This window comes from Triturus cristatus, chromosome 4_1 (assembly GCF_964204655.1).
Source record: "Triturus cristatus chromosome 4_1, aTriCri1.1, whole genome shotgun sequence".
In the NCBI taxonomy this organism is placed as follows: domain Eukaryota; kingdom Metazoa; phylum Chordata; class Amphibia; order Caudata; family Salamandridae; genus Triturus; species Triturus cristatus.
The window spans coordinates 100,871,909-100,897,615 of NC_140585.1; the positions used below are offsets into that span (position 1 = coordinate 100,871,909).

Genomic DNA, 25,707 nt, shown 5'->3' on the forward strand with positions numbered 1-25,707 from the left:
TATTCCTCACTGGCTGGCCTCCATCCTTTTCCTGCGCAAAAGAGCCTGCACTCAAGATTAAACAGCGGTGTTTGACACAGAACAGGCTCTGCAATCCCACTGATCACCCCAAAAGAGCTTGAGAGAACCCAGAGACATCACCTGGCTGGTGAAGTTTGAGAAGTCTTGATACTGTGACTTTCCCCCAAGGTCATCGCAGTCTATCAGGCCACCTCATTCTCTCAGAGGAGTGAGCAAGGCCACAGAACATTTTAAGACTTGTGTAGAAATTCAGTTGCACAGTAACAAACACTTTCATAGCTTCATTAAATCTGCGTAATGGTGGAGTAAACTTCATAGCTCACACGGTTGAAATGTCATGAGCATGTATGGGAAATGTCCTGGCACAGAGCGAGCATCTCTGTTGTATGTGTCTCTAGGATACGTGCATGTCTCGCAAGACGAGACAACTCAAGTGAGACCATATTTGTTGGGGCACTTTTAAGATTTATCTGAGGAGTCCATGCCCCGTTGATGTGAATGAGGTCTCCTGCCTGTGGCCTAGAGACAGCTCTGGCTGTGCTGCCTGCCTATGTTTTTCAGGAAAATCATACAAAAATACATACATACATACATACATATATACATATATAGGGGTTTCCAATCCGCAGTGTTTCACCATTGGTCTGTTGTTGTCAGCCACACTATACTCCTTCGCACCCAAGCAGAAGGTATAGATCATCAGACTAGCCCACTCCAGCCATTGGATGATCTCACTTTCATTTTTTCTTTTTTTGTACACATACACCTACAAAATGGTTGCCCAAGAATAGAACTTTAGACACACTGCACTTCCCAATGACTAATAATCCCTAATTAGAATAAGGGTTTTATCAACTATTTTCATAACTCTCAAGAAACGTATTGTAAATTACAATGTTGTTTCCTCACTAGAAAGCAGCTTTGGTATATGTATCCTACAGAAAATGAGCAAAAGTGACGCAACAGCGGCGTAAATGAGGCGCAAGTCAAATATAAATCTGCCCCCCTGAGTCCAGAGACAAGTAGAGCCACTCCAGCCGGTTAGTAGTTAAAAATGCATTTATTCATGGAAGGTTCAAGCATAACGCGTTTCAGCCTCATCCAGGCTTTAATCATATGCATCATGTGATTTCATCAGTGTGCCTGTTTTTAAACGCTACTAGTCCAACAGACCCTGAAGATGGACTACGATTTAAATTGTATGCACTGCTATAAAAACTGAAGTAGTTCATATACATACACAATACATGAGTTACTGACTCCTCACCCAACATGCACAGCCTACGTTTGATATTTTTTCCGCCTTTTGGACGACCGTAATGGAAACCTTATTTTAGCTAACTTTCTTTTTTGCTGTAGACTAAGTGGTACGTCCAGATATTTTTGTCTTGCATTGTTTTCCTACCTGCTGACAACCATCCATGTGTGCTTCTAAGTTTGCTCAGTCTTCAAAGAGCGAGATAAGTTTCCCCTGGTTAATAACTCATTTTTAGGTCACGCCTGAGAGAGATATTGTATACAACAATGGGCTTGCAGTCAGACCATTGCTTGACATTTGTTGGCTTCGCTGTCACTCTTGTTTTCTGCCTTCTAATTGACCAACGCCTGCTGGTTTCACTTCCTCTTCCTTCGACTGGAGCATAGGCTAAGTACTGATTGTTTTAGCTTGTCCTTCCCTGATCGCTCTGTGATAGGGGTGCTACTTTTATTTTTCCTTCTTTCCTTCTTTCCTGTCATTCTTGTTGAACCTGTTGCCATTTGTAGCTGTGCTTTTGTGTGCCACACACACTTCAAAGAAGCACTTTTCTCCTTTGATATGTATGTTTATTGTGACAACAAATGTTATCTTCTTTTATTGTGACTACAGATATTATCTGCTCCCAAACGTATTTTCACTCAGAAAAGGACATGTGCGTACATTGCTTTCTTTATACGATATAATTGTTTACCAAAAATAACTTTCTTTTTCTTTTTTATGTACAGTGAGATTAACTGATTAGCTCAGAATCACAGGGCTGCTGTGCCGAGACCTGACAAGCATTTGCAAAGCCAGTGGTTCTTACTTTTGAGCCTCTTGGCTCTGCTATTGACTACTGTACATGCTGTGCACCATGGACACTGCTGACTTTGGCAATTAATTGTAGCCATGCTGTATATCAGCATGACTGATATGCAGCACGGCTAAAAATGTTAATAAAAAAGGACTAGGATGCATCCAGTGCTAATGCACTTTAAAAAAAACGCATTAGCAATGGCTTCATCTTAGTTCTTTTTTAAATGCGTTTTATCCAAAATGCAAAGCATCCACACTGCTATACAGCATGGCTACAAAACATTGTCAAAGTCAATAGCTCTCAAGGGCGAGACCTATTGGCTTTGCCAATGCTTGTTTATTTTGTGATGTTGGCAGATCTCAGTTCCATATGATGTTACACTGTAAGTTCCATACGGAGTTCTCCAAATGTGTTCCAGAAGGGTTCTTGCTTGGTAATTATTTATTTTGCGCTCCAGAAGTTTTGTGTTGAGACACTCTTGGCCAGATGAAAGACCAGCAAAATAGCGCCTCGCAAATTGCGACTCATTTGCGACTCACAATTTACGAGGCACTATTTGCCATGTACAACAGTCTGTTTAACACTGTTTGGGATCGCAAATTGCGAGGCTCTTGAATATTAATGAACCTCTCGTAATTTGCAAGCCCATTGCGAAGGGCAGGCCCTCCGAGGAATGGTGGCCTGCTGGGCTCAGCAGACCACCATGTCTTGGATTGCTATTAAATAAAGCAGTTTTTAATTTTTTTTAATGCAGCCCGTTTTCCTCAAAGGAAAACAGGACGCATTTTTTAAAATAATGAAACGTTTTCGTTTAATTTTTTAAGCGCAGGTAGGGCAGGTAGGGGTCCCTGGGACCAAAGCCTGCCCTTAAAAAATATTTTCATAGCCTGTCACAAAGGGGACGGGGTCCCCTAGGGACCCCTTCCCATTTGCGACTCCATTACCACCCTCTTGAAGAGGGTGGTAATTTGCGAGTGTTTTACGACCGCAATTGCGGTCGCAAAACATTGGAACATGGCTTTGCGGTCGCTATTAGGAAGAGAACGCCCCTTCCTAATTGCGAGCCGCAAAAACTATTTAGCGAGTCACAAATAAATTGCGACTCGCTAAATAGGCTTTGTACATGGCCCACTAGGTTTTTGCATGTGCAAACGGGTCTCAAACCCGTTTGCGCATGCAAAAACAGTCGTACATCTGGCCCTCTAAGCTTAGAGCAGTCAGTGCTCAATTTGGGCCGTCGTTGTAGGTGGGGTTACACCACCACCACCACTTATTTATAGTGTCTGGCGCTTATTGTTATGCATCAGACTTTTACCCAGAGCAAGAAAGAGAAAAGCACAAAAGGGGAAAGAAAGAGGAAGAGAAATGCGAGGAAATGAGCAACAAAGGAAGGAAGCAGGAATAAAATAGAAACTGCTAGAATGAGATAAACGTGTAAGGAGTGTCTGGTGGTGGATTACTAAGGCATGAGGTGGATTCAATACTACGCAGCTTTGTATTCAGCACTCCTGATATTCTAGAACTTCCGGGTAAATCTTTGGGCTTCGGCACTTATTGTTTTACAAATTAAGCACTGGGAATAGTATAAAACCAAAAGATCCTTCAGGATGGTGGATTCCTTGAACTATTAGAATTCTAAACTTACCTGGGCTTCAGAGCGCTATCTGAGAGTTTAAAGTCCGTATAAGCGACATTGCGGTATGTACAGCCATGTTGAAAGCTTCCCATGAAAAGTCACCAGACGACGAGTTAGGGTAGGCATCACTCTACCCCTTTTGGATGAACGGGGCTGGTACCTTGTTGATTAGCCTCCAGAGGAAGGTGTTAAGAGCTGAGCTTGTGCTTTTCACTGCCAATACATACACTACAATACTTCCATGTTCTCCCAACCATTAACCCAGGAGTTTGTAGCCATTGATTTGTTCTTGATGCTATCTGGTTGCCATTGCCATTTGTGTTGTCACTGTTGCTTGTTTATTCCCATAAAATGCTTGATGTTCTCTAGAGCCCTACTGCTGTCTTGTCAAAAACCATAGTATTATCTGCATATTGCAAGAAGTTCAATCTTGCAACCAGCAAGTATAGGGCAAAAGGAGTCTGCATTGTGAAGGGGAGTTCCTAAGTCGGCTCTATACAACTTAAAAAGTAAAGGAGCTAAAAACCAGCTTTGTTTCAGACCTTAGCTTTTTAAAATCCTTTCCGTAGGAAGGGCCAATCTAATTTTTACCCAGGTGGAGTATTAGTTGGGAGGGGGGGAGGCAAGTATCCACCTCCAGCAATAATCACAATCACAATCCTTGTTGAGGTGAATCACTAAAGTCACTAAATTAACCAGAGCTCAATCCCAGGTACCTATGGCCCAGAGCCTACAGGCTTCACTAAGAGACAATTGGTGACGTATTTATGCAGTATCTAAACAGTAATAAAGCTAAAACACAACACAATAAAAAACATCAGAATGACAAAAAACCATACCATAAAGGAAATAGAATATATGAATTTTTAAAGAGTAAATGAAAAAACACTGCTAAAAAGTGTTAAGCGCCAAACATGGTCATCTGGTTGTGCTTGACCAGTACCTAGGCAAGATATGAGCCGAACACAATAGAGAGTGGGTCATTTACAGGAACCTGGTTCAACGTGATGGAAGTCTTATCTTCTGACTTAGTTTCTAAAATGGAAGTCAAAACTCCTCAGCAGGGCAAGGTAGGAGGCTGTGGCTAAAGAAGGCTCCACAACGTCAGATTTGGATGAGGCCCAGGGGAAGCCATTGACTTTTGGGCGGAAACTTCTGAGTGTGAGAGATTTTTATTTTTCGCTCAGAGAAGGTTGCTAAAGCATAAAGGGCGGATATATCCGAGTCAGTTTTAGACTTCACAATCTGCACATTTATATTTTTTTCATCCCCTTATTATTTCTATGTTTCTATTGTCTTCCCCTTCCCTTTACTCCACCCCAGGCATTGGTCTGCACAGGGGTGTTAGTTAGCAAGCCCAATGATGAAGCATGCCACAATTTGTGGGTGAGGGCAGTTTTTTCCATACAGGACACATGCCACTTAACCTTAATAAGTGTGTAATCTACATTCCTACCTCTTTTTGTGTATATATAAGGTTGCTTGCTGGCCAGCTAATATTGGCCCCTTTGTCATGTAAATAATTCAGCGTTCAGACTTAGTCATATTTTTGGAACTCTAATTCTTCCAGCAGGGCAGTAGCCAAAGAGGTCTTCAGAGGCCAGATACCTTCTTTGAGAGGTCACACTGAACCAAATTTGCTGCTGTGAAAAACCTTTGATTGAGAGCAACCATCTCCCTTGGCATGTTGGCCCTAGTACTTTGGAAGTCTTTGGAGCCAAAATGTTTCTTAAGTCTCAGGTTTTGGGAGATGTAAGGAGGATGTGAGAAATTGGGTTGTTGGTTGACTGAGGTGATAGCTCTGGTCAAGCAACAGCCACTATCCTTTGCGGGGTGAACCACAAAATCCACTAAATTAGCCTGAGCTTAATCCTGGGTAACGTGGCACAAAAAACAGCCATGCGTAACTTATAGGCAATGTGTAAAGCATTTATGCAGCACACAAACATTAATTAGGTGAAAACACAACTCAAGAAAAAACCCAAAAACTATTTTTAAAAAAAGAATACATTTTAATAAATCAGTTGACACCAAAACAACATAAATTCAATCAGTTAGAACCGGAGATATAAATTAAAAAATGTTGTGTGAAAACTAGCGCCTACAAGACTAACACGTCAACCGTGGACAACTAGTCGCCCGAGACCCGGGCAAAGTCGAAAAATATGACCTACTGCGATGAAGCGCTGTTTGGATACAGATGGGCCCAGTCAGCTCTTACCTTCGGACTTAGATTAAATTCTGAGACAAATGTTTTGAGAAGGTAAAGCTCAGCAGGGCTAGGCTGCAGGAGGTGTCCGAAGAGGGAGTGCCATTGCCGGATAGCCTTGAGTCAAAGTAGCGGTGAAGATTTCTACGTTCAGGCTGAGTCTCTGAAATGGAAATAGAAAATCTCCAGTGGGAAGAGGCAGAGGGCTGTAGCCGAAGACAGTTCCACAAGGTTGGATACCCCTTTGGTAAAGGACCGCTGAAACGGATTTGGTGCTGAACAGAAGAAAATAGCAGTAGAAGCCGCAAAGTCAGTCTGGCCGGCAATGCACCCCTGGCAGATAGATGAGCAGGTTGATACTGATCTTTTTTGGTTAACACCCAACTTAAGATCCTTACTTCTACATCCTCCCCAAGATACATAAGGGGGTCACCCCACCACCAGGCAGACCCATTGCCTCAGGAATAGGTTCCATGCTGGAATCACTGTTGAAATTTTGCGACCATTTCCTGCAACCGCTTATCACAAAAACACCATCCTCTTTAAAAGATACGAGAGATGTCCTAAATATTTTTGAGGAATCAAACAATATGAGTCACATTGACTTTCTAGTGACCCTAGACGAAGAGGCTCTCTACACCAACGTCCCACAAGATGCCACTCTGGAGGTGATAGAGAGCACTCTCAATTTCAGATTGGTCATCACCCACACCAGTCAGCTTCATTACAGAATGTGCTACTTTGGCACTCAAAGTGAACTTTTTTCAATGTGGGGACTGTTGGACCTGTCAGCCCTAGGGTGGTCTCCCCTTCTATTTTTGTATCGTGCCTCATTTTTTTCACCCTCCTTTTTATGTTGGACTAGGTCTCCGGGCGCCTTTTCATTGCCAGGCAGTGTTAAGGTGCAGGTGCTCCCTTCTCCCAAGATGGCTGCCACAGACCCCTGCTACTGCAGGGTGGTCGTTTTTCATAGTAGCACCCTAGCTGCCAGGAGCTGGCTGGGACCCACAACAATGTTGCGATACCAGCCCGCCTTTTTGTCCCATAGTTAGAGTGGGGAAGCTCCTGGAAGAAGCTGGAACCTTCTAGAAGGGAGGTGGGGTTTTACTTTTGCCGCCTTGGCTAGAGGTCACCTGACCTAGGGCTACTTAAGAGTGGGAGGGAAACTTGTGTGGTGAGTTGGCCATTGGGGTGAAGCAGAGCTGGAAGAATCCACCAGGAGTGTAGGCGGTAGGGCCTAGCCAGGGACTTATGCCTCTGAGAGTGACAGGATTTAGGTACTGCCTCTTAAGTGAGTGAGGTGCCCTGTGAATCCCACTGATCTTGCCCAGTAGTAGGAGGACCCAGAGACTCTCTGTCAACCTGACTAGGAAGGATCTAGTCGCCCTCTCCATCCCTACCCCTGTAACAGAACCCCTTAAGGGCGCCAGATACATCTGCGCCAAAAGACTTCATCTGTCAACTGAGAACTGAAATCTAACTTTAAGAACTGAGACTGCATGACAAGAGCGAGCTGTAAGCCTTGAATGCCAGAGCTGAGACTGCGTGTCCAAGCTACCCTAGTGAACAAAATACTAAGCCGATTGCCAAGACACCGGGGATCGACCAGGTACCAGCGCTGTGACCCCCGCGCTTCCTACCCTGGTCTGGGACCCCCGGCAGCGTGCTCCGCTGAGCACTTTACCCCATCCTTAATTTGAGCCCCCCCCCTGCGACGACGAAGCCAGCGCGCTCACCGCTGCGGCCTGGAGGCCTGGAGGAGTGCCCTGCTGTGTCGCGAGGCCCAGGAGAAGCCCGGGGCCCCGTCGCTGCCGTCGCAGCCGAGTGAGGAGGTGCGCAAGGTCGGGGCCGAGTTCCCCCAACGTCGTGAGGACGGACGCCTGCTGACGCCGAGACGGAGGTAAGCCCGGAGGCCGAGATCCCCCCTGGTGCGCCCCCTGCTGGTCTGGAAACCGCACCGCACTTGGCCCGGGTCGTCCCCTCCGTGGGAATCCCCTCCCCTGCCTGCGCGACGGAGAGACCCCGCCGAGGGATCCTGTCCGTGTCCCCCCTTCTGTAAGACTGAAAGCGGTGCTAAGTGAACTGCACCGGAGCATAGGGACCCGCTCCGCAAGTCCGGTCAGTCTCCCCGCTGGAAGCCGCCTAAAGAACTGACTAACTTTACCCTCGTGTGGCGCTTCCCGCCACCGACCCTGCTTCCCCAGCCGGAGCGACAAGGAATGCGAGTAGCGCCTTGTGTTATATGCTCTACTCGACAGTAATTACCTCACAAGGAAATGCGAGTAGCGCCTTGTGTTACATGCTCTACTCGAGAGTAATTGTTTGCCAGGAAATGCGAGTAGCGCCTTGTGTTATATGCTCTACTCGAAAGTAATTGTTTGCCAGGAAATGCGAGTAGCGCCTTGTGTTATATGCTCTACTCGAAAGTAATTGTTTGCCAGGAGATGCGAGTAGCGCCTTGTGTTATATGCTCTACTCGACAGTAATTACATGCCAAGGGATGCGCGTAGCGCATTGTATTATATGTTCTGCACGAAGGTAATGCCATACCAGGATCACGAGTAACGTATTGTATTATATGCTCTGCTGGACTGTAATTACCTGCAAATGGTTGCGCGTAGCGCTTTGTTTTATATGCTTTACTTCATAGGATCAGGGGCCATCGATTACGAGGAGCGCTCAGTTCCACAGGCGCCATGTTAGTGAGCCCAATGTGTCCCCGTTCAAGTATCATGCTTAGTTAGACGGCTCGTTCAGGGAAAAACTGCACGTAAGCGCGCACAGCGCTAGAACAAGGTTAGGCACTGCATGAATATCACCCAGAGTGTCGAATGTAATGTTATGATGGTATTATATGATTAAGTCATGTATTGCCTTGTTATTTCCTGAACTGCACCTGACCAACTATACTTGGATAAACTTGAAGTATTTGCATAATTTGAACGGTGTGGCGTCCCTTATTGTGTGTGTCTCTAGTCCATGAGAAGCGTGTGGTGTATGGTTGCTTAACACATCGCCCTCTGGTTGCCCGACCGGCTCGCGCCACGCTACCGCCTATAGGGCCTGGTGACCCCAGGTTCCTACAGGGACCAACTATTCCAACGGACCCAGGGCACTTCTATGGGGAGCACATTTGCACCGAGCCTGGCATGCCTGTATATGGCAAACTTTGGATAGGAAACATCCTTTGTGACAACAATTCTCATACTACCCATATTCTTCTATGGCATGAGTATATTGATGTCATATTGGTCCTCTGGCACGAGACAAGGGGAAAATGGGCTAACTTCACCAATTGTATCAACACGCTGAACCCCTTCTTAAAATTCAGGAAAAGTATTTCTGACAAGAGCCTCCTCTTTCTTGATTTATGCGTCAAAGTCACGGAAGGGAAACTGATGACTACCACTTACAAAAAAACAACTGATTTCAACAGCCTACTTTTGTATAATAGCCATCATCCAAAATCGCTGAGAGACAACCTCACCTTCGGCCAGTTCTTGCCACTACATCGCAATCGTAGTACAACTACTGATTTTGATCTGCAGGCACAGCTCACTTCAAATTTGAAAGCACAACACTACCCACCCATAGTGTCATTTTGACACATAAGAGGGCAAGAAACAATAATACGGCCACCCTATTGGAACCACGGACTCAAACACAGGAGGACACCATCACCTGTGTCATCATATTTATGTCTAATTCCAACAGAATACCAAAATAATACGGAAGCATTGGTCCATATTACAGACAGGCTACCGCATATTTCCCATTCCATGCTTTGCTTTCAAACACACCAATAATTAGGGGTGGGCGGAATTTGCGAAATCCACTTTCGCAAATTATCGCGAAAATGTTTAAAATTATCGCAAACAAGCGGAAATATCGCGAAGATGCGGAAGTTTTTTTCCCGCATGTTCGCGAGATTTTCTGCATGGTTGTGGGTCGCCAACTTACCCATCTGGTTGCTCGCGGGCGCGGCCATCTTGTTTTGAGTTGTCTCGCGGTGCATGATCGCGAGAAGAAAGACGTGATCGCGCGACGCATGACGTCACTGCGGGCGCGAACTGTCGCGAGACAGCGCAAATGGCTAAAAACAATACAACATTTCATGGAGAACGCGACCGGATCAAGAAAACTTGTCGGCGAACGCAGGGATTCAGGTAAGGTGATCGCGCGTGAGAATGTATTATTTTACAGCGCGAGCAAGAAACAAATTATCGCCAAGCTGCGGAAAGCGGAAATTTTGACATTTTCGCACTCTCCGCGGAACGCGAAAATGTCAAATTATCGCAATTTCCGCGAACGGAACAAAATTTTAGCCCAGGCCTACCAATAATATCAAAGATATGATTGTCCACTCCAGACCACGGAGGGCTACCAGACCTGAACAACAATGCCTCCCGGATCTGCCCCAGTCACAGGACACTATCCATGTGGCTGGTGTGGCGTCTGTGAACTAACTGAAACCACAAAAGAAATAATCCTTGATCAGACCCACACCTGGATATAAAAAACACATACTAATTGAAACACTAAAAAAATCCATACATATTATCACTTGTCCATGTGCCAAACAATACATCGGAATGCCTACTAGACCTGTGAAAGTGAGGATGATGGAACATCAGAGTGGCATCCGGTGGAAAAGAATCACCACTAAGATGAGCACTCACTTCCTCAGTCAGAATAACACTCCTGATGAGGTGCGCTGGACCATCATATGAATAAACACACTTTATTCTGGAGGGAACAAAACTGGATGGTCCATTTGGCGACACACCAAACAGGCTTGAATGATGATAATCCTTGGAGCGAGATGGAAAATTAACTCCCTCTTCGCTTCCTGGGCCATTGTGACCATTATAGAAAACCTCACCCTCATTATCACCAGGACTTTTAGTAATCCTCCTGTATATGCTAGTTAACTCATGCCCACTCAGTATAACCAGTACAAATTGTGGGCTTTAACTACCCTGAAATACCACATCACTGACACCAGGCTGCATGTCCACTAGGCTGTGCCTAACCAGGTGGTTTTATGTTGCTTTATTTTCATTTAGGATATGACCTATTACCCCATGTTTATGCCAGTTGAAGGACTTATATTGTCATCCTTTATTACTTTTTATTCACACTTTACACACTATAGGCTATTGCTTGACCCATGGTTCACCCCACTCCATAGCTACTGCTGGCATTAGGATAACTTCCTTCACTGCTCTAACATGGCGACTGCTTGCAGTCTCCCCTTAATACAAACCCTCTGCTCATCTTTGATCCTGCAGTTCTCTTCACCCCCTCCCCATCTGGGAAGCTCCAACCGGGCCCGCCGGCCGTTTGTGCCGCGGCTACTGCCTGAATATTATTTTCATTTTTGCCTTCAAATGCAGAGATTTGGCAGGACACCGCTCATACTATTATTTGAGCACGCTGCCTTTCTTCACTTCCAAGATGGCGATGGGTTAGCTGAACGTGAACCGCGCACGGTCAGACCACTGATCACTGACAGCTGTGAGGCAATTTACCCTTTGTTTCAATATAAAGACCGCCCCGCTCAGCTAGCTGCCCTAGGGTGGCAGAGAGGGGTAGGTCGCCATTCAATGACCGCGCTAGGCGCCGTGAGCATTTTGTTTTTGGATACCTTTTAATAACCTAGATCTAATGTGACTCTTCTCCATTCAGTGTTCTGCAGTAACCTAAGGGTTAGTAGCTTACCACAATTGGGTAAGCCTCAGCCTCATTCTTGAAACCTTTTATGGGATGTGTGGGAGGTGTATTAATTCACCAGTGTGTCACTAGCCTGATTATTTCTTTATTTGTTAGTTGTTTATGCACTTTCACTGTTAAGCATAATTTAGCCTTTGGGATGAACTTACCCTAAAACTCAGTCAATGCATTTTTGCTTCTGTGATGGGTATGCCAATTGAATACCTGTTCTTTTACTTTTAAACTTGCTTTGATTTTTCATTCCAGGTTTGTTTTTAATATCCCCAGGTACACTATATACATTGAGGTTTGTCATTTGTTTCATGTGGTTGGGTATCGTTGTTAATTACAAACTGACATGTTCCCAATCACCAGTAGATTAGGTTATTGGTCCTGAAGAACTGCCCTGATTGATAGCAACAACCTTTGGCAAGAAACATTTCGACCTTTGTATATACTAACGTATGAACTGCATTGGACCATTATCTCCACATTCAGCCACCCACTCCTTTTAATCATAACAAAAGGACCCACATATTACATTTTGTAGGGTACCCCTTAGCGATTTTAATTCACATTACACCAATCTATACTCAGAGCACCTCCATTCACACTTCATTACACGTCTTATACTAACAGACCGCTGGCAAGAGCCCACTCAAGGGGTCCATTGGGATTGGCATTGCTGGCCCAACGAGAAGCTGCACGGTGATGAAGCATGACACCTACCTGGTTGTGTGAGGGCTCTTGCTCCTGAGTAATCAGAGCCCCAATCTGATTTATCAGTTACCCACTCACCATATCCTTCTTTATATTCTTCTTCTTCAACTTGACTCCAAAGGAACTGCATGCCCAATTGGTTCACATAGATTTTAAGGGAGTTTGTATGCTGAACCTAAAAGCGCTCTAAGTCCCTCCTGTGTGTTTTGCTACCGGTCTCCTCCTGGCCTTCAGAGCAGTTTTCGGTCAATATATTGTAAGTCCTCATTTTTGGAAATTGGCTATCGGAACACCTTTAGCACCCCAACCAAGGGTCCAGGACTGGTGGGACACCTCTTGGAAGTTCAGGACTCACTCATGCTGGGTCCAGGTAGGGGAGTCATATATTTCCCTGTAGCTCTCAACAGGAGACCAACAATATAGCCCTTGGAGTCACTTCTGGTAGTCCTGGGTGCAGGTGTAGACATAGGGCTCAACAGTAGGGCTGGTCTCTGAGGGTTTAAGGTACGCTTCACGCTTCAGGCAGCAAAGCAGTCCTTCCAGGTACAGCAGCAGACTGGCAAAGTTCACAACAGGTCACAGCAGCAGGCAGTCCTCTGAGAGTCCTTCCACAAGTCCAGTAGTGAACTGAACAGTGAGTCTGTAGGTCCTATTTTCATACTCTTTTGCCCTTCTTCTGGAAGGTCGGTGAAGCCTTTGAAAAGGTTCTTTGAAGTGCATAGAATTTCCTGATTCTTCTGCCCTGGCCCAGGGTCTTTAGGCCCTTTGTGTGAAAGTAGAGCACAAGCAATTCAGTTGTAAGTGGAGCTGGGCTCAGCTCTGCCCCCACCCCCACCCCCATTCTGCCAGCAGATGACACATAGAGGCACACCTAATCCTTCTATTGTGTGACTGTCTGGGAGGAATTCAGAAAGTCTAACTGTCAACTACACTCAGTCATGTAACTCAAAACTGGCTAGAGGCACAAAGGGGTAGAGCCAGCATCCTAAAAGTGTCATTTTCAAAATTGTAATAAACAATCCAACTTTACCATTAAAGAGGGTTTAACGTTAAGATTTCTTAGGTTCCAAACATGATATATCTGCCTGCTCCCAATTAGGTATGAACCTAGGGGGTACCCTAGGGGTGACTTATATGTAATAAAAGGTTAGTTTAAGGCTTGGCAATGGAGTTTAAATGCCAGATAAGACATGGAAGTATAAAACTGAATTCAGGCTGTAGTGGCAAGTCTGGGACAGGTTTCAAGGGGCTAATTAAGTGGGTGGCACAATAAGTTCTGCAGGCCCACTGGTAGCTTTTAATTTACAGGCCCAGGGTATATACCACTGTACAAGCAACTTATAAGTACATTAAATATGCCGATCAGGTATATGCCAATCAAACCATGTTTGGGGAAGCAAACACAAACACTTTAGCACGGGTAAGTGGTGGTAAAGTGCGCAGAGTCCCAAGGCAAACTAAAGTGAATTGCATCGCAGATTGGAGTTAAGTAGGAAAAAAGTTTAGGGGAAGATCACCCTAAGGTTGACAGGTCTAACATAGGAGTACACTTTGTCACAGCCCAGAGTTCAAGGATCTCAAGAACACAAACTGGGAATCAAGACTCACTCCAAAAAAAAAAAACTTTGTCTAGGGAAGGTTCAGTTGGCAATGGTCAGCTTAGCTGGGAAGTTGAAAAAAGCCCTGTTGTAGCTTGTTGTGTCCCTGTAGCTTGAACAGGAGGTTAGTCTTATGACCTTTAGTGTCCACTTCTTTGGCGTGGCTACAAGGAGGAGAGCAGGACCAGTTCTACAGGGCTCTTCTCAGGTTTCACACAGCAGGTTCAGTCCTCTTCTGATTAGCTGATTAGCCACAGGCTCAGTAGTGTTCTGAGGAGGTACTGTGGATGCCACATTTATGCCTGACACTAGCCTGTGGGTGGGCCAGGCTCCTGGCCCCTTCCTTACCAATGAGGTAAAAGCTCCTAGCAGTAAACCTGCCCATTTTTGCAGCAATTCCTGTGTGCCATAGTAATAACAGTACCACAGTGCACCTCCACACCTTAAACCAAGATAGCAGAATCGTTCTTCCCTTGTGCACAGCTTGTGTGCCCACCTAAGAGGCGTGGCCATGGAAATAAGCAACACTTCCTAAACCAGTCTGGGGACAGCTCCTCCCCCACTGGCATTGTTGTCTGTCTGACTGGAGGAACAAAGTAATGACCTGCCCAGGTCTCAGTTAACAATTGCCTTAGGCAGGGCATACCTCTTCAATGTTAATGAAGATCCCAGGCACATCTTACTTGGGTCTGCTGTCAAGGGAACAACAAAACCTCCCCGCACCTAAGGCCTTTATCCTGCTCTGGGAGGAGTTTTCAAACCTCATTAAGGTTGCTAATCAGCTGCCAGATGACAATTGGAACTCATCTAAATCTGGGCTTCCAGAGACTTTAGGTAGGGAAAATGTAACTTTATAGAAGTACCGTTTCGTTAATAGTTATTAGTTAAAACAAAATTGATTCTACCATTAAATTGGAATTTTAATTACTATTAAAAAGAGTCTGGAATTATATTTATAGATGTAAAACAGACAGCCTTGCTACAGTGAAAATAGCTTTTTGGCCTTTTACACAGTAAGAATATGTTTAACATCAAACATTTACCTGTCTTACTTTTAAATACAATGCACCCTGCCTTATGGGTGATAAGTCCTATTTAGAGGTGACTTATAAATATTCGAAAGGAGGGTTTTGACCTGTCAAAACGGGGTTACTTTGACAGGTAGGATTTTCACTTTAAACTGCAACAGCCTGACTACAAACAGTAGGCCTACAGCTATGTTTGCATTGTCTCTGTAGTAAGTGGTAAAAAGGGTGCTGAGTACACTAGTCACATTTAGCTTTCAGGCCCTAAACACACAATGTATTACATACTAGGGACATATAGGTATGTTAAATACGCTAATTAGAGTATTCCATTTCATCATGTTGCAAGGGGGAATACAACGTTACCACAGGTTAGCAGGGGTAAAGAGTACAGAGTTCTACAGCCAGAAAAAATAGTCAAGGCAACAATCTAGAAGTACAGCACACAGAAGATGGACATTCCCTACACAGGTACTCAAATTAAGACTGATAATTGCTCTAATTAGTGTGGAAGGAATGTCCCAATGTGTCTAATTTTGAAACAGTTTACCATGATCAATGCAGTTTTGAAATCAAGAAATGCAGTGCATAATAGGTTGCTCAACCTTACAATCTTTTGCACCTCCCTAATTGGAAGTTCGTGAAACAGTTTGAGTCACATTCTGGGAAACGATTGTGAAATTTGTAAATCTGAATGCATGTCAGGACAGAGAACACATGGCTGCAGGTTCTTTTTTTATCTTCATAAATTTCTCTTTATTATTCACTCCAAATCTTCGTCTTTGGAAAACACCAATTTGAGTATATATTCCTGACCCGACATGGGTAGTGCTTGCTCTGTACCTAGAGGTCTTGACTCGTGCTGGTGCAATGATGGTATTAAAATAATTTTCAATGTATGATGTTCATTCTGAGAGAGCTGCATCATACTAATCCAGTCTTATCTTTTGTTCTTTATTTGCTAGGGACTTCAGGGATCGTCTCCAAGATGGTAGATCTGAGGGTGCTTCCAAAGGTGTCCCTTGTAGATGAACCCATCAGAATCTTCATCTCTGGCCTGGAGCCCAAACAGCTGGTGACTCTCAGGGCATCACTGGAGGACGAGAAGGGATTCCTGTACAGCTCAAGCGCGTTCTACCGAGGGGATGCTGCTGGAGAGGTGGACCTGGAGAAGGCAGCAGCCAGTGGAGGGGATTACCAAGGTGTGCTGCCCATGGGCCTCCTCTGGGCCTTGAGCTCCGAGAAGCCTTTCCATCGGCTCATCAAACGAGATGTGATTGGAAGTCCCTTCCGGATCACTGTGCAAGTTTTTGATTCAGTTCAGTTTGAACCATCTCCTTCCATCATACCTTTGGCCAGCCAGATGATTGAGCGGTGGTACGTGGCACCGGGAGTGCAACGAATACCTATCCGAGAAGGCAGGGTGCGAGGAGCCCTTTTTCTCCCTCCAGGTGAGTGTTCTTCCGCCACAGTCCTAGTTTTTTTATTAGGTGCCGTTCTTTGGCACTCTGTGTTCGCCCAGAATCATCTGCCATCTGCAACACTTCAGATAACTGCTCTAAACAGTTGGATACTCCTTCCAGTTTCTGTCAATAGTTCAGCAGGGTAAACATTTGTTATGTTTTTTGTATATTGCAGGGTTTGTGTTTTCAATTGTCCCCTGGTGCTGAGGTGCAGAATATTGTCTGCTGTTAGACCAACGGAAGGGCTCTGTAGTTGAAGGACTGTCCACTAAGTCTGATCTGAGGGTCTTAAATTCCTGTGTGAGGAGATAGATCAAACGTGAACTTTTGACAGTCTTACAGTTTGGAATCCCTTCAAAGAAAGGTTGCTGCTAACAGATGGTTGGTTTATACTGTTGTCTAGTGCATGTAATCACGATTTCAGTATGTTTCCTATCGTTTCAAAGATGGCTGATAGGCGGAGTGGTGTCAGCATGGAAGTTGAAAGTTGTGTTTTGGTGGCATGTGCGGTTATGATGGTGATGGCAGTCCTGATTTTCTGGGTTTTATTATCTATGAAGAATGAGGACAGATCATCGCACATCTGAGAGTTAGCAGGTGTGACAGAGCACTGTTTCGTGCTAGACTAAAGGCTTCATTACAAGTGCCTCAGTATGGGGAATGTCAATTCTGCTGTCATCTTAATTCTGGGAATCTCCTGAGAAATAAGAAATTACCAGGGAAATTGGTATTTCCTGATCCAATTCCTTTGGTAGTTCCCCATTCACTCTGGGCCACATGTACGACCATCAGGTTTTGTAAATCACAAATTGCAATTGTTAGCAACACGCAATTTGTGACTCGCAAAAACTGATGTGCAACCGTGTCTCAGATTCTGTTTCTTTCCCAAATGGGTCACAAGGGACCTTCCTCATGAATATTAAAGAGGATGTCGCAATTTGCAACCCTTTGGGAATGATTAGCACTCACAGAGATGGTGGCCTGCTGGGGTCAGCAGACCACCATGTCTGTGACTGCTTTTTAAGCAAATGAAGTACTAGTTAGGATGATAGTGCCCTGTGTGGTAGTGGCGCTCTCTAATATTGGTCTCTTATTTGCTATAGCTATTTAGGTGTATGGTGCCCAGGAAGGAGGTGATCACCCAACAGCCCACAATTCAGATCCAAAGATCTGTACGAATTAATGACAAATCCCAGCACACATACAATCAATATTTACGAAAGAGTCAAATGATTTGTTGCAAAACAAACAATTTAAGAAATGTATATTGTAGATTTATTCTTCTTGAAGCTCCCGCCAACACATGTTTCATCGATTGGGAGTAGAACCCGCGACTTCCTCAGGGATGGAAAATATATACATGACATAGTGTAAGCCCATAAGTATGGGCAGATTGATACATACTGGATAGGTGAACAGTAAGTGGCCCCAAATGTGACATTGGATATAAATTTTCATCATATTCAGGCCTATATTAGTGCGTCCATCAGTTTATCACGTACATGCCTAATCTGTGCAGGACAAGCATCATAGTTTTTAACAGGCAATTACAAATGCGTAACCAAACATATCAAATTCGTGCTCAATCTGTGCAGTACAAACATCATAATAATGGAAGGTGAGTAATTTAGACAGTTGTCGTCGGAGGGTGTCTGGCGTGTTGAGCAAAACAACATCCACACCAGTCCTGGAGCGGGGGCAATTTGGAAGAAGGTGCACATAACAGTAATTTAATAGTGAGGTCAATACCAAAAGGTATACTAGGCGCAGGCCCAGGCCTCAATGATGGACGCAGGCAAAACCGTTTTAGCCTTCGCAAACAGGCTGATTCTCCATTTGTGACCGCTAAAAACAGTCATACATGTGCCCACTGGGGCCACATTTAAGTATCTTTTTTTCTGCTCACAAGCGGCCCGATTCGTAGAATCGTGCCATTTGCGACTGGAAAAAAGGCTTTTCCTATGTACCAAATACTATTTGCATTTCGGTTTTCTATTGCCTCAATAGGTTTTGCGATTCAGTGTTAGGAAGGGGCGTGTTGAGGGCGTCCCTTCCTAATACCAAATTGCGGCAGTATGTAAGAATGTTTTACAACCGAAATGCGGTGGCAAAACATTCGCATTTTACCACCAACTTCAATGGTAGCACAATTTTTTTTTACGAGCAGGCAGTGGTCCCACGGTGCACTGCTTGCTCTTAAAAAAACAAGCATTTGCAAAGCAAGGTCTTGCATTGACGGGAGTTTGAGCTATTGGCATTATAAATGACAATGCCTTTTATTTATGTTTTTAAAACGAAAACAAAAATAAAAGGCATTCTCATTTACAATGTCAATAGCTCAAAATCGCGCAAATACAAGACCTATTTCATTGCAAATGCTTGTTTAGGTAAAAGTGCCTGCTTTTCACCACAATCACTCAATCAATCAGGGCATTGTAAAGTGCGCTACTCACCTGTGAGGGTCTCTAGGTACTGGGGGGTGGGGGGGGGGGGGGGGGTTGCTGCTTCATTCAGCCGAAGAGCCAGGTCTTGAGGGTCTTCCTGAAGGTGTCCAGGGAGGGGGTGCGTCTGATGTCTACCGGTAGCTCGTTCCAGGTTTTGGATGCGATGTGAGAGAACGATCTTCCGCCTGATCTAGTTCTGCGGATCTGTGGGGTTTCAGCCAGTCCGAGGTTGGAGGATCGCAGGTTTCTGTTGGGTACGTGGAAGTTTACTCTGTTGTTGAGGTATTTGGGTCCGCTGTTGCGCAGGCACAACAGAGCCAAGCCTCGCGTGAGGTGCCTGGCAGCAGCCCTGCCAGTTTGTTTTCACAGTCTAGTGTGACCTATATAAATCGTTATTCTATAGGGGGACATTCTTAAATTACTGAAAATAGATTTCCACCTTTGCGGACATTTGTGATCACACCCTTCTGGATTTGAGCGTGTGCCCCTGTAGTTAACCACTCAATCACAGCATGTTGCAGATATTAAAAGGCAATTCGTGCACATTTACCCCCTCTGCTGGGATTCAAACACACACAAAGATATCAATCTGAAGGCAGCGCACAAACCACTGTGTTATAGCTGCGGCAGCTGGTTTCCAGCAGCTAAGGCAGCAACAAAACAGTGACTGACCTGCTAGATTCTGGGTAGATGCCCTGCCATGACAAAAACTAGCCACATGGATAATTAAGTAAGGAAGCGGTGTGGTATAGAAACAAGAGGTACGTAAAACATGTATTTAAATTTCAGTATGTGTGGAATTACTTCCTAAACATGGTGGAAATTAAGTCTTAAAGCTCCCATTCCTGAGCTATGATACTTGACAGCGTGCAATAAGGACTTTTAAAGAATCTCGTAAGTACCCTTACAATATTACAGTATTGTGGTTTGTAAACAGGAAGCAGAAAACTGCTCTGTCCCCTGAAGAGACTCCCAAATCCTTTCAAATGTTCACAAGAAACCCCAGAGAAGACGCTCCATGAGACTATGAGGAAATCAATGCAGGATATCGAACAATGTCTTTTTTTGGCACAAGGATGTTAGGTAAACTGCTCAGAGGCTGTAGAGACAAAGCCGGTATTCTAGCCCGTTTCTCTGGGTTCCAAGGTCAGCAGCTGTTACCGCTAGACCACATTTCTTTCCCAGGATGTGAACCGCCTAACGTGAGTCTGCCCGGTTCAGCCTACTGCTTAACTACAGCAATCTGCATAATTCATACTCACCATGTCTGCTGGCGCAGTGAGGGTCCTCCGGAGGTTCTCGGGGGCATTCTGCCTCAATTTGCCTCATGCCGCTGCCGTAGGCTGGACGACCCTCCCGATGTGCCACTCAACAGGTAGATAGACATAAGAGGAGAGAAAAATAGTGCAATAAATGTTAGGTGCACTTGTATTACTGCACAATATTTGCAGCTACACTCCTGGTAGTCCTCCCCCGTGCCACTCCATTTCCTGTGCTCACCCTGTAACATGACCCACCAGGATTATGTTGAGCCAATGGCGGAATTTGATCAGGGTCCCGGTTCCATTGTTGACCGCGCTGAACATTTGCACCATGTGCCTGGTCAGACACTGAATGCTGCGGCACGTTGTAGGGTACACGGTGGAGAGATAAGAGGCCGATCATATGCCTTGCCATGCCTTAGACAGTGCAGCACCCTCAGATGATGTCACACGTGCCTCCCCTCCTCAAGGCAAAACAGATGAAGGACTCCCCGCCTTGGCTCCTGCCCGTAGAGTGACTAAGGGCGCCCCACTTCTATTTGCCGGGCGCGCCTGGTGAAGAGATCCATTGCATGATCAGTGGGAGGAGCTGGGGAGACGGGGCTTTAGTGGGATATGAAGAACGGGTTGTGCTTCGCCCTCAGATTAACAATAAAATCCATTTATACTTTCACTGAACTTTCATTTTTAGGTCTCGCCTAGCATTGTAGCGCGAACGCGCTGCAATCGCTTTGCGAGGGATGCAGTATACACTATAGTGTGGAAGCTTTGTTGAAGCTCCGCCCACTCTCCGGCCCATCTTCTTCATTGGCTTAGGTTCTAAATGCTGCCTTCCGATTGGTTTTAAGCTTGTTAGTCCCTCCCCATAACAGCCATGTCAGTCATTTGTGTCCTTCCACCGCTACTGGCCGCTTCACAGCACAGACTACTTTCTTCCTGTGCCCCCCCCCTTCCGCAGTCCGATGCCTTTTCGCCACCACCCCCCTCGTGCCTCATCGCCCGAACGCATTGCTATTTGCAATGCAATAGGTCTCGCGTACATGCGAGTCCTATTGCATTGCCAGTGCTTGTTGGTATTACTCTAATCTGTTTCACACAGTGCTTTAGGGTCACGACATTATATAATGTACCCTGTAAATGAGACAATATACGCGGTTCAGCAATTAGACGAAGGAAAATGCATGCTCTCCGGCTTTCCCTTATTCGCCACGTCAATGTCAGTGCCGACAGAGCCCACAAGAGGGCAGCAGAGCTCCAAACAAAATGACTTTGCAGCAATTTATTTTCAAGAAAATCAAACTGTCCATCTTAGAACCATCATTTCAATGTACGCTGCAGAATTTGAAAATTCTCTATTTCTTTACATGTGGGCTAAGTAGAATTCAGCAATCCAACACACTTAAGAACTGATTTCAGACATTTTCAATTGTGCGCCCCAGGGAGTATTGTCCTCTTGTTCTGATCACGATATTGCTTCAAGAGGACAGGTTTATCCATTCATTAAAAAGAGCAGCTTAAGTGTTTTATACACTGAAAATAAACATCCGGATTTAATAAAAAAAGACCGAGATTTAAGTACTCGACTATTCCTTGATGAGTACAAACATGTCCCCTACCTCTCCTGGCCAGACCAGTCTGTATGTGACAATCTCTTGGGGCTTCCAGACATTTCCCAGGTCACAGCGCGGGCAAGAAGATGTACTCTACAGGAGGAAGAGAGGCTCTGCTGCAGGTTGAACCGTGCGCAGCTTGTTCTAAAACCCACGGCATAGCAAATATGCAGTGAGTATGTTTTAAAAATGACTTAAAAGTTTTCTCTTTGCTACAGAGTACATGCAGTTCTCTTAGTTCATTGACTCGTTCAAGTAAGTGAATTGTGTAGCTGTGGTGCGCCAGACCCCTGGACTGCTCACTTCACTGGTGTTACATTTTGAAATAATACAGCCTGCTGTGACCGCTGTGTGTATCTCCCAGCCTCTCCTGAGGCTTGCCCAGCACCATGCTGTCATGACACTGCTAACTGCTAACTGCGCCAGCCGGAGTCCGCGAATCAGCTGACTCTAATGTACGCTATAGGCACAGAGGCAGCTGGGCTCTGTGTTAGGGCCTCTCAAACACTGTTAGGTGTTTCTTCAGTATAAACGCAAGTCCTTGCTCCTTTTAGTGTTAATTCTTAGCGGAGCCAAGTGACCTGCTTTCTAGCTGTCCGCTTTTTTTTTTCTTTTTCCTGGTGGTGACATCTGAGGCTAATATTAGTAGTTACTTCACAAGTCTTACTTTCCTGCTTACAGCATTCGCTTATGAATAAGGTGGCCCCTGCAGGGACAGCTTTACCGACTTAGGGGCATATCAACAAGGGCTTTATCTCTGCTTTTTTGGCTTTAAAAGCCAAAAAAGAAGAGATAAAACTAGCGCCCTATCAACAACAGGGTGCTAACATGCAAATTTGCATGTTAGCACCCTTTTACTCTACGCTTCCCCTTGCATCTCTAATGAGATGCAAAGGGGGCGTTCCAGAGTAAAATAATAGGAGAAATGTCGCTAAGCGACATTTCTCCTATTATCAAGAATATCGGTAACCCTGTTAGAGACAAAAAAAGCAGCGCTAACCGCGGTTAACGCTGCTTTTTTACGTCTGGTATTTTTTTGACTTAGCCATGATATCCTATGGAAGGAGGATATCTTGGCTAAGTTTGCCTGTCCCTATCAACAAGGTGACGTGAGATTATCGCTGGGTTTCAATCGATAATCTCACGTTAGCCTGTTAGCGTGAGGATTTTTATCGCTATTGAGATAAGCGTTGCTAATAGCACGCTATCTCAGCGATAAAAATTCACGCTAGCTGGCGATAATTATCCTCACGCTAAGAGCGCTTAAAGATAATTATTGCCGGTTGTAGTTGATATGCCCCTCAGTTCACCCCAATCCAAGTGAAAAACCTTTTCCCATCACATTAATTTTTTGCATGACCTCGTCTTGGACAACAAACACCACCTGGTAAAAGTGATTTGCTTTATTCTCCTTGTTTCACCATGCTCCTTTTCTTTTCTTTTTGTCTAATTGGCATTGCTTCTGCCTTTTTATTCTTATTAGTCAATACATTATGCCAACCAAAATTCACAAGTGTATTATATGATCAGCATTGTACAAGAGAAGCAATAAAATAGCAATAGAATAAAACGCAGACTTCCAATCACTTTTATGAAATATTTAAGTAAACAAGACTCGGTGTCAAGATCAGAAGTATGGGCATGGTCTTCAATGCTATGTCATGTGAAGTGATGCTCGCCCTCTTTCATATCTGCCAAGGTTTCAGATTGCTATGTATGATATTTTGATAATCTCGTTGTAATTATGACTCAGCCACCTCATGAATCTGCAGCAGGTTTAAGATCTTAGAGCTTCTCGTTGCTCAAATGGGTCAAATTTCTGATATTTATGTTTCCCTCATCTTTTATTGGTTGATTTTACTGGCGAGAAAAGTGTCACTCATAGTGGTTCTAATGGCACTCATAATTACACAGAAATTATGAAAATGACACACATAGCAATCTAAAACCTTGGCAGCTATGCTCTCGGTTAATTTCCGTATTTACTGCCTCGCGCTTCAGCCGCTCGGTGTTTTTCCCACCGGGACACCGGAGCAGTAAACCCCGAGCCCTGCAGCGCACAAGGAACTTCACTTCCATTACAGTCCATTAAAGGAGCAAGTTGGTCAGAGCACGAGCCCGAAGCACTTCCACATGCGAGGTGCGGGAGCCTGCGAGTGGAATGTGAATAGGAAAGCACTGCGCCACAGTGGGATGAGTGCTGTGTGCATCGTCGAAGGAAAAGTATTTTTCAGATGCGTCAGTGCTTAATTTGTCAAATAATGAGTACCGGTGCCCAAAGCTCTGCTCAGAAGCCCTATTCAATGCCGAATACCAGGGCTCTCTAGAATTGAATCCACCCCAGGCCTCTTTAATCCTGTACCTGACACCCTTGGCTCATTTATTACTCTTGCTGGTTCCTGCTGTCTCCCTTTGTGACTGTACTTAAGTCTTTCTCATCCTCCTTCTTTCCCCTTTGTGTGTATAGGTTGAGCATTCGAGACCTCTTGTATATATTTTAGTATATACTTATTATATACTTATATGTGTATGTACTATGTTGGCTCTGGAGATCAGCCCTAGGACTTGTCTGCTTCCGCTTAAGGACTTTTTTTCTGTTCAACTGCCTCTATTTGTCTTGATAGAAAACGATCAGCAGAGGTCAGTAAAATACCAGAATCACTTTAGCATGCTCTAGATTCCAGTCCATAGAAATTGTCTTCCACGAGCACTCGTAGACAAAAATATTTTTTTCAAACCTTGTATTTTCAGTGATATGACCACCGAAGTCCTGATTTTATATTAAAAACAGAGCTTTGGACTATACCATTTCCTGCTGAAAGGCAATATTTCTCTCCATGTGTTCCCATACCTGGCGTGTCACGCAGTTTGGTGCTTACTCTCCCTCCATTTTAAAGAAAAGTAGATGTTCAGCACCCAGGCTAATGTGATGCATAGCTAAATATATATAGGTTCCCAAAGGCGAGACCGATTGATTGGTGTACACTACTAGTGAGTGCAGACCAAACGCGACCACATACTTTTTTGTAGAATTTTTTTTTTCCTTGGACTGTTATTTTTCCTGAGAACTGCCAATTCTTACTGCCATGAGTAAACCAGCATCCATTGCATCTATGGATCAAGATTTTGAGGACGAGAGGTTGGATACCTATAGTGCCAAACAGATGAAAGCCTTCTGCAGAAAATTGAAAGTTGCTATCCCAGGCCTCACAAAGAAGGATGAGTTCCACAAAGAGCTGAGGGCCTGGGTGGAAGCAAGAAATGCCTCTGAGCTGGCGGTGGAGCCAGCTGAGGATGCAGATGGGCAATTTGATAGGCCAGTGTTTCCAGCCAGGGAAGGGGTACCGTCCCCACCTGGCAGTAGCGTCTCTTCCAGAGGCCTGTCCCCAGCAGAGAAGGAGGACAGGGAGAGGGATAGAAGATATAACCTGGAGTTGGCCAAGCTCAAGTTGGATAGGCAGCAGGAAATGGATAACAAGAGGTTAGCCGCCTTGAAAGAAAAGAAGTTGAATTTTGAACAAGAGAGAATGATGAGGGAGTTGGATATTAAAGCCAAGAGTTTAGAAATTTCTCCCTCTGGTGGCAGCGCACCATCTGTGCCTGTAGAAAGTAGAGTATATTTTCACAAAGATGTGATTAAGGAGTTCTATAAGAGTGAGGATATTGGGCAGTGGTTTAGAGCCTATGAAGCAGCAGTGACAGCCAACTGGGTCCCTGAGAAGGATTGGGGAGCGGGGTTGTGGGGACAGTTTCTCAGTGATGGGAGAGACACCCTGTTAGATCTGCCTTTTCAGGATCAGATGTCCTATACTGCCATGAAGGAACCCTTAATGACAAGGTATGGGTTGACCCCATAGTTGTATAGACAAAGGTTCAGGAATAGTAAGAAACTGGAGTCTCAAACCTGGGTGGAATATGTGTCTTCTTTTTGCAGAGCCATGGATGGTTGGGTG

General features: G+C 44.8%; 1 protein-coding gene across 1 annotated transcript in view; it reads left to right on the top strand.

Moving 5' to 3' along the window:
• LOC146839648 (acyl-coenzyme A amino acid N-acyltransferase 1-like) overlaps window positions 1–25,707 on the top strand; it is a 185,367-nt gene that overhangs the window by 73,852 nt on the left and 85,808 nt on the right. Inside the window, exon 2 of the mRNA XM_085651733.1 lies at window positions 15,941–16,426. Within this exon, the coding sequence (XP_085507859.1) occupies window positions 15,964–16,426 (463 nt within the window). The 5' untranslated portion in view covers window positions 15,941–15,963. The remainder of the gene's footprint in view (window positions 1–15,940; window positions 16,427–25,707) is intronic.